Source organism: Danio rerio, chromosome 14, assembly GCF_049306965.1.
Source record: "Danio rerio strain Tuebingen ecotype United States chromosome 14, GRCz12tu, whole genome shotgun sequence".
Classification (NCBI taxonomy): Eukaryota; Metazoa; Chordata; class Actinopteri; order Cypriniformes; family Danionidae; genus Danio; species Danio rerio.
The window spans coordinates 25,534,141-25,544,385 of record NC_133189.1 but is presented as its reverse complement, the minus strand read 5'-3'; the positions used below and the strand labels follow the sequence as shown (position 1 = coordinate 25,544,385).

At 33.8% G+C, this 10,245-nt stretch overlaps 2 protein-coding genes across 2 annotated transcripts in view; both read right to left on the bottom strand.

Annotated features, from left to right (window-relative positions):
* The window catches only part of aldob (aldolase b, fructose-bisphosphate), a 509,131-nt gene that overhangs the window by 373,009 nt on the left and 125,877 nt on the right, over positions 1-10,245 (bottom strand). The window lies entirely within an intron of this gene.
* si:ch211-175m2.4 lies at positions 848-8,728 on the bottom strand. The gene is made up of 9 exons (XM_068213329.2): positions 8,696-8,728; positions 6,457-6,516; positions 6,232-6,330; positions 5,751-5,834; positions 5,625-5,681; positions 5,461-5,538; positions 2,903-3,001; positions 2,534-2,809; positions 848-998 (listed from the first exon to the last, which is right to left on the bottom strand). Exons 3-9 carry the CDS (start codon positions 6,328-6,330, stop codon positions 987-989), a joined length of 705 nt encoding a protein of 234 aa, XP_068069430.2. The 5' UTR covers positions 6,457-6,516; positions 8,696-8,728; the 3' UTR covers positions 848-986.

The window sequence follows — 10,245 nt, the reverse complement described above, 5'->3', positions numbered from 1 at the left end:
GTTTAAAATTCTCATGGCACTTTTCTCGTAAAGAGCAGGGGTGTCCTGGACAAGTTCCCTCCATCGGCCTGTACCCATCAAGGCCTTCCAATCATCCCATCCACCAAATTGGCTCTAACACTGTCTCTCGACTCCACCTATAGCTGGTGTATGGCGATCGCACTGGCGCCGTTGCCCTGTGGCTGCCGTCACATCATCCAAGTGGATGCTGCACACTGGTGGAGGGGTGGAGAGATCCCCCTCATGATTGTAAAGCGCTTTGGGTGTATGGCCATCCAAAATAAAGACACTACTGTATATAAATACACATTACATTACATTTGTCATAAACTGCCTGTGCATTTTCAGTTATTTTACAGACTTACTCCTTTATATATTATTTTTTTATACATTATTTTTTCAAACTACTAAAATGTCAATGAAAGTCACTTTGTTTAAAAGTCGACAGAGCAGAGATCGACATCCCGTTAATGACCAGGAATAAAAGAATACCACTTGTGAATCACAAAATATAGAAATTGTTAATTAACAGATATTTTTACAGTGTAAGAAAAAATGCTATGGAAATCAATGGCAACTGATTTCTAACATTATTTTAAATATTGTATTTTGTGTTGAACAGAAACAAAATAGATGAAGACAGAATTTTAATTTTTGGGTGAACTATCCCTTTACGCCTCCCTAATTTGTTGCATTAAAGAGGCAAAATGTAATTAGTGATAACAACAACTAACAGTTATGTAATGTATTATTTTATAACATACTGTATATTTTAGTATTTTGTTAGTAAAAATTCAGCATTTAACAACATGTATTCAAAACACATTCATAGATTTTCTTTTTTCCAAAATAATTTATTACTGTAACATTACAATTATTTATAAGTTATTTACAAGTTAAGTATCGTTTCTTGTTTCCATTCACCATCATCCTGTGCCAGCAAGTGTGTAAAAGTCAAACATCTTCATTTGGATCTGGGGTCTGGTTCATCTGGTCATCTGGTAAAATTTCAGACAGCAATAAAATACACTGTATCAGTGCTTTGCAGTACAGCAATTATTGTAATTATTTATAGGGGTTAAAGGTGTATGAATCATTATCAATTCAGATTTATTTTCTGATTACTCAAAAATAAGAATTAGAGATGTATCTTAAATCTATGAAATCCCTGGTTCCAAGATACATGTTTAAGTATAATTGAAATGCACATACCTGATCATATTCACAATTTTATACGAGATATGTTTTTAAAGCAGAATCAAAATGCACAAACCTTATCAAGGTATATACAGTTAAAGTCAGAATTATTAGCCCCCCTAAATTATTAGCCCCCTGTTTATTTTTCCCTTATTTCTGTTTAACAGGGAGAAGATTTTTTCAACACATTTCTAAATATAATAGTTTTAATAACTCATTTCTAATAACTGATTTACATTATTTTTGCAATGATGACAGTAAATAATATTTTACTAGATTTTTTTCAAGACACTTCTATACAGCTTAAAGTGACAATTAAAGGCTTAACTAGGTCAATTAAGTTAACTTGGCAGGTTAGGGTAAAAAAAAAAAGCTTAAAGGGACTAATAATTTTGTTTCTAAAATGGTGTTTAAAAAATTAATAACTGCTTTTATTCTAACCAAAATAAAACAAATAAGACTTTCTCCAGAAGAAAAAATATTATCAGACATACTGTGAAAATTTCCTTGCTCTCTTAAACATCATTTGGGAAATATTTAAAAAAAGAAAACAAATTCAGAGGCGGGCTAATAATCATGACTTCAACTATACAATTTATATATAGTGTTTTGTGAAAGTCTGGGAAACCCCTTTCCTGGGTAAGATATTGTTCACAATATATGTTTAAATATCATTCACAGCACATAATAATAAGTCAAATGATTAAAATAACATATTCCTAATACTGTGTGGGATTAACTTTAAGCTGCGACTGCCTCTCTTAAACTTCCTGTTGTTCTTCATAACAATTCTTCATATCCCGCAGATTCTTCAAGTTTCCAGCACATTAACCCTTTCCAGCAGTGATTTTGAGATAGAATAGTATAGAATAGTTGGCGATTCATTGGTGACCCCTGGTAAATAAGGGACTAAGTCGAAGGAAAATGAATGAATGATTTCACAGGTACCTTAAGTACAATTTATCTTGATCTTCTAATTCAAAACCTACATGTAAATATCTTTTATGTACAATATTTGACTCAGGACAGTGCTAAATATATTTTAAAAAATCTCATTTTGACAGATTCTGCAAGGGACTGTTGTTTATATATATATATATATATATATATATATATATATATATATATATATATATATATATATATATATATATATATATATGTACTGTAACACTGTATAACTGAAATCCACATTCCTTTTTGTATTAGCTGCATTCCTGAAGCACAATTGAAATGTACATTCCTTAACGAAACCATGGTTCTTGGAAACCTGGAACCAGTTCCAAACACAAACCAGTTCTGAAAACCCAGCCCTACTTAAAAATGTTCAAAATACCTCATATGCAGGTGGAGGAGTATTTGGGTTTGGACCATAGTTTCGTGGATGAGCAGCTGAAACTTGGCTGTAGGGTGGTGGAGGTGTTCTTGGTACTGGACTGTAGTTTGGTTGAGATGCGCTGGGGACCGGCCCGCAGTTCGGCAGAGATTGCTGATTGTACAAGGCTGAACTAAAAGGCTGCGCCAATGCAGAGGAATCCGACTGGCTTGTTAGCACAATATGGTTGACAGGCAAATCTGACTGATTCACATAACTGACCATAGCCTGCCTGGACTGAGAGAGAACCAATATTATGTTTAATATAAATTGAATTAATCTGATTCGCTTTCACAGGATGTTTAAAGCTGTTGATGATTAATTGTTTACCTTTGGATTGCAGCAGCAGGGACAAAAGGTTAAGGCAACAGCCATAGAGAAGATGAAGATCATAATATCACACGCCAAGAGGAGAAAGCAGGTCACACCCTGAGTAAATAAAAGATACACGGTGATTATTCAAATAATTCAAATATGAGTAAGAATCAAAAGCCGGTTTCCAGATGTAAAGAGGATAAACAATGGGTTAGGTTACTGTCACATCTCACTACATATCTAGGTTTATACCAGCTTCTTTGTTTGTAATTATATTTTGGCAGGCGCTTTAACATTTAATCTATCTAGTATCTGTAGTAATATCTGTTTTAATGCTACTAGTAACTATTTTTAGGTACTAATATCTTTAATATGAACAACTAGTACTTCTTATTTACATGAGCTTATTTATTAGGTAGCAGTACCTTTTTTAACCATTTCACACATTTCTAATTCACAAGTTCTAAATACTCCCACTTTTTGATGTGACTTGTTTATAATGCATTTCTTTACAGTTTTCATGGCGACGTGTCTCGTTTATCATATGAAACACTGCACTGATTAATGCTTATATCAATTTTCCTTTAAGGCAAATTTAAACAAACTTCCTAATTCTATTGTGAAATATCTAATATTCTGATTCCCAATTTCTTGTTAAAACATGTATTTTATGCACTGCATTGGAGAGATTTGAGCTGCTGGATTTACAACATGCTAATTCATCAACTTCTCCCAAAATACGTGAAAGCAGCTTTTTAACTGGGAGAATAATAGAGTAAATGTTTGAGTTACCTAACAACTGTGTGTCTGAAGTGAATAAGCACATATTCCGATTATGTTTAAAAATAATTAATATCGCCCTCTCAGCTTGTATTTTAACCATCAATTTAATGTTTTGCTTGTTCTAATGTGTATTTAAATGTGTAATAATGTGTATTTTGAACCAGAAAGAAATTATATTAGTTTCAAAGCACACTGTGAAACTCAATAAGTTAAGGCAACTCAAACCATTTGAGGAAACCGATTGCAACAAACCATATTAGTTCAAAAACTAATCCTGGTTAGAACCCATTTGAGTAAACAAAGCAATTTGAGCACAGTAAACCCCAATAAATGAAGAGAACTCAAACCAATTGAGTTCTGTAAAACCTAATAAGTTAAGGCAATTCAAACTTTTAAGGAAATCGATTGGTACAAACCATTTAACTTAAAAAGCTTTTCTACTTTATTTGAGTATTGTGAACTTAATCCATTTAATATGAAATAATGAGAGATTTAGTTAAGAGTTCAGAACTCTTTTCAAATGAGTAGAATTAACAGTTCATAAATGAACATTTATAACTAATTTGAATTTACCGGCTAATCATGTGATGCATGCGACTGATCATTCTTATCATAACAGTATGATTGTTCAATGCTATTTCATGGCAATTTGTAGCTTTTTGGTTTATTGGCTAAATCATTAGAGTTTGTTTGTTCTCATTCATACATTATAGTTTGATATTCTCATCCCACCAATGATAGTTGGATTTAGGGTAGGGTTTGAAATCATATGAGTTTGTATAAATTAGCCTTTTTTCTAGGAATATGTTAAATAGTTGTTTCCTTGTTAAATCGGGCTGGATTGTACACATCAAAAGGGTTAAAAGAAACTATTAGAGAGACTTAAAGAGACTTAAACCTATTAAATAGATACTAGTGCTTATTATTTAGATACTACTTATTTCAATACTAATAACTATTAACTATCAGTAATAACTATTCTTTTTGTAACTAGTAACAAATTTACCCAAAGTATTGACATCTACACTGTAAAACCCAACAGTCAAGTTTATCTATTGAAATGAGTGTAGTTAACTCTAAATTGGCTGAAAGTTAATTCTACTCAATTGAAAAAGTTTTGAACTCAGTGTTGAAGGTAATGAGTTAATTAAATACCCCATTACTTCTGCTTAAATGGAGTAAGTTCACAGTACTCATATAGATTTGTTTTTTAACTCAAATGGTTTGTAGCAATCGGTTTCTTCAAACAGTTTAAGTTGCCTTAACTTTTTGGGTTTTACAGTACTCAGTTGGTTTGAGTTCTCTTCATTTATTGGGTTTTACTCTGCTCAACTTGCTTCATTTACTCAAATGGGTTAAGATCACATTACTCATAAGGATTACTTTTTGAACTTAAAGGGTTTGTTGCAATCGTTTTTTTCTAATGGTTTGAGTTACTTTAACTTTCTGGGTTTTACAGTGTATATCTAAATAGATCTGTACTATTCCATTTTGACTTTGTATTTTAATTGTGAGTAAAATTCATTCTTCAGATAAAAGTACATATAAAGGCACTGGTACCTAAATAAGAAGTAGATAATGAATAAGTATTAGTACTTAATGGAAAAGATACTAGTATCTAAAAAACAGATACTAAAACTGTTTATAAATGAAATGTTAAAACAGCTTGCCACAGATGTATCAGTATCAACATTTACAGTGAAATCACTAAGATAAACAAGAATCTGCAGTGAATCATATTCATCTTTTCATGGAATGTTACATGTTTGAGTTTTAAAGCAAGCACTTACTCTAACAAAAAAGTGAAAGCGAAAGGAGATAACAGCTGTTGCAGCGTTAAAATAGCTGAGGATCTGTGAGCATCTGACCTAGAAGATAGAAGAAAACAATACATGTAAAAGCGTAATTTTCAAGGCATTCGTTTTAATTTAAAGCAAATAAAGTTGATACTAACCATACATGGTTTATGTGAGTTTGCAGCCGAGACTGTTAGAGCTCCAGTTAAAAAGAACTGTGGAATAGAAACAAAACTGCATTCGCTGTCCAATGTACTGTGATGATGTTGAAATGAATGACTTACGCTGACTGGTGACCAGAGGAGAGAATAATGAACATTCCAGATCGTCAAACCGAGTCCCAGTAATGATATAAATATTTCCAAAATCTGCGAAACAAAAACATCTGATACAGTGTATGCCCAGCAAACATATTTTTGTTTAATAGACGTCTAATAGACATCTAAACCTAGACAGCTTGGCTAAAACAAGGCTAAACCTGGGCTGTCAGTGAAAATCTTATAGACATCTAAGAATAGCCCAAAACTAGACTAATCGTCAAATAGACAGATTAGACAGACTTTATATGTGTGGTCATTTATTTCTGTTTATTTGATGACTAATCTAATTTTGGTCTAATCTATTAGATTTTCAATGACAGCCCAAATTTAGCCTTGTTTTTGCCAAGACGACTATGTTTATACGTCTATTAGACATCTATTAGACATCTTTTAAGAACATATACACAAATTCATACACACAGATTGTTGATTAGTATGTTTTTACCCCCAAAGCTGCAGGCTTAATCTTCAGGAACTTGGCGACTTCATACTGGTGCTGCTGGTAAACTGGCACGGCTATCATCACATCAGCAGGTTTTGGCATCTTCAAATATACAGAGAGTGTCTTGTCTTTACACGTCTTCTCTTTCTTGTTAGCCAAAGCTTAGTGCTGCGAAAGCTGGTTTCACTGATCATGCTTTCATACTTAAAGCTGGGAATCTAGATTTACCTGAAGAGTTGCTTGACGAGTTACTATGGAGTTGAAGAATGTTGAGGCGTGCAACTTATCCTGCCAATCACAATAATGGTCTATATTTAACCAGTGACACGTGACCAAAGAGTCCTGCTAACTATGTATGTGATATGTGTTTATACAACATCACAATGAGCAATGTAAACAAATGATCTGTAACATGTAATGTGTTTAAGGTTTATTTATAATGTGAGTGATCTCTACTCTTGAAATAATTCTGTAAAATACCATACATAAACACTACCAGCAGCTCTTTACTCTGTTTTCGTACTATTTTAGTTACTACTACTAACTACTAAAATCCCAATAAAAGCCACTCAATATCAAAAGTTGTCGGAGCAGAGAGCAAGCTTCCATTATACAGCAGGCAAATGTAAATAACCAGAAAACAGCTTTTTTTCATTTTAAATAATAGAAAATAAATAAAGAAAGAAATATGGAAAAATACTTACTTTTAAATACAAATTTGTTATCATTCATCATTTTAAAAATGTAAAAAATAAATAAATAAATACATAAATAAACTAGGACTCTGATATAACTTGAAACTCAGAATTTGGTCATAGCAGTCAAAAATGGGACAAAGGAGCACATGTAAAGGCCATATTCTGGACTTTGTGAATGGGAGGTAGTTCTTTGAAAACCACCCGAAACACCCCAGGCTACGGTGATCTATCTTTCTAATGTGCACATTTTGCTTTGTTTTGTTCAAGTGAATCATTTCATTCAGACTCTTTGATCTTTTAAATGAACAGTTCACAAATAAGTTCACCAATTTGGGTGTCTGCATGGCACATCAGGCTTGTTTTGTATCAGACTATCAATATGTGAAGTTTATTTATAAACTAATTTCACGTGCTTATGATTGCTTGCAGCTGGCCCAGCATTATTCAATTTATGATTCACCAATCAGACGATTCCTAAGCCACTATGAAACCCTAAATTCTATATAAAAGCCATCTTCGTTTTAAAGAATCCCCACTTCCACCCCTACTCCTCCTTCTTTCCTAGATGGGTGGCCCAGTGGTTAGCACTGTTGCCTCATGGCAAGAACGTCACTGGTTGTAGTCCTTAACAAGCCAGCTGACGTTTCTGTGCGGAGTTTACACGCTCTCCCCGTGCTCACGTGGGTTTCCCCCGGGTTCCCCGGTTTCCTCCCACCTTTAAAAAACATGCAACTTAATTGACTAAAAAAGTAAAAAAAAAGCACCATAGACATGCTCCTAGTAAGTAGTTATCTCTAAAGAGCAATCACTATCTGCTCATAAGCTACTACAGCAGGGGAGTGCTCGAGATCTACCTGAGCTCAAACTCCCCTCTCGCCTTGCAAACGGGAGGGAGCCCCGAGCTCGAGGATCCTATGGGCTCAGGGCTCTCTCCCGGGACGGCATGCCAAACAAGCTTTATTATCAATCATCAGCTAAGTGTGAACTCTTGAAATCTTAGTTGCTGCAGCTACATGAGTTAAACAGTATTTAGCACTTTTTAATTATGTAAAGGCCTGTTTACAGCAAAAGCACTAGCAATAAAGGTACACTCTGTAATAAATCAATCAAAATACTAATAGATCACACTAACAGTACAAGCAACAAAAAAAGTATCACTGAATCACTTTCAGAACTTCAGAAAGTAAACATTGACAAGCTATCAAAAATCAGTTCATGAGGTTGGGTTTGTCCAAAGTGATTTAAATTTAAGTTTAAACAACTCAACACATGTTTAGTAAAAATATGCGGTAACACTTTATAATAAGGCTCATTAGTTAATGCATTTACTAACATGAACTAATCATGAACAACACTTGTACAGCATTTATTAATCATAATTGAACATTAACTAATGCATTATTAACATTCAAGTCCATGCTTGTTATCATTAGTTAATGCACTATGAGTTAACATGAACAATGAACTACTGTATTTTCATTAACTAACTTTTATTAACATGAATAAATACTGCAGTAAATGTATTGTTCAATGTTTGTTCATGTTAGTAAATGCATTACTTAACATTAACTAATGAACCTTATTGTAAAGTGTGACCAAATATGCTTTATCAGACTTTTCTAGTTCCTCTGGTAACTTTCTCCACAAACCCAACATGTTTTTATCATCTTTAAGAAGAAAGCATAGCTTAAATAATATTCCAGAGCCCTTCATTTCATGTGTAAAGGAAAACTCAGAGCAAATGAATAATAAGAAGAGGTTTGCTTTACCTGACTTGTGTTGCTTTTGTCTTGGACATATCTGTTATCATTTTTACTTTCATTCAGTTGGTCTATATTTGCATAAAGACTCCTCCCCCAACCAGGATATGTGACACTAATGTGCAAAGAATGGTTGTAACTCCAGAAATGTAGTAGCTAAAAACATTGTTTCCTTTTTCCGTCACTTTTGCAGAAAGTTATTTTATAATTGCAAGCTATGTTTCCACCTTGTGAACTGTATGTACACATGTTTTATGTAAAATATAAAAAGGCTGTAAACAAAAGTTGTTGATCTATTTTGTGTGTGTGTGTGTGTGTGTGTGTGTGTGTGTGTGTGTGTGTGTGTGTGTGTGTGTGTGTGTGTGTGTGTGTGTGTGTGTGTGTGTGTGTGTGTGTGTGTGTGTGTGTGTGTGTGTGTGTGTGTGTGTTCAATGTCCTCTAAATGATCAACATGTTAAAAGATTTACTGAGAAACATGTTTTTATGCCTTCTGACATCTAAGTGATAGTTAATATCATTATTTTTTACTTTTAGCAAGTAAAAGCCTTTCGGAGTAACTAAATAACTATTGAAATATTTCATTTGCATTGCTGTCTATATGTTTATTTGCAGAAGTTTTTAAAGTGAATTTAAAAGTTTGTTTCATATGTTTAGAAATGTTCAGTGATTACTGCACACAATTAAAACTACAGGGCTAATCACTATATAAATATATTTAATCACTGTTTGTACACTGCATGTACACTGAACGCGCCGCTTATTTTTCAGCTTAATGTTTCAGATGATAAAAAACACATTTGCTGTTTGTTGTTGTTGTTTTGTCTAAATGTTTGGTCAACAACCCCACATCAATTAAAAAAAATCTATTATTTTATGTAATGCCTTACAGGGTTATTATTATTATTATTATTATTATTATTATTATTATTATTATTATTATTATTATTATTATTCACACATTTTCTTTTCGGCTTAGTCCCTTTATTAATTTGGGGTCGCCACCGCAGAATAAACCACCAACTTATCCAGCATAAATATTATACAGCGGATGCCCTTCCAGCTGCAAGCCATCACTGGGAAACACCCACAAACACAATTTATCTTACCCAATTCACCTATACTGCATGTCTTTGGACTGTGGGGGAAACCGGAGCACCCGGAGGAAACCCACTCAAACACAGGGAGAACATGCACACCACACACAGAAACGCCAACTGGCCCAGCTGGGGCTCGAACCAGCGACCTTCTTGCTGTGAGGCAATAGTGCTGCCCACTATGCCACCGCGCCATTATTATTAATAATATTATTATTGTTGTTGTTGTTGTTTTTGTTGTTGTTGTTTTTTATGCTCTAATGCTGTAGTCACCAAACTTGTTCCTGGAGGGCCGGTGTTATGCAGATTTTAATTCCAACCCTAATCAAATACACCTGAACAAGCTAATCAAGGTCTTACAAGGTATACTTGAAAAACCTAGGCAGTTGTGTTGAGGCAAGTTGGAGCTAAATCCTGCAGGGACACCGGCCTTCCAGGACCGAGATTGGTGACCCCTGCTCTAAT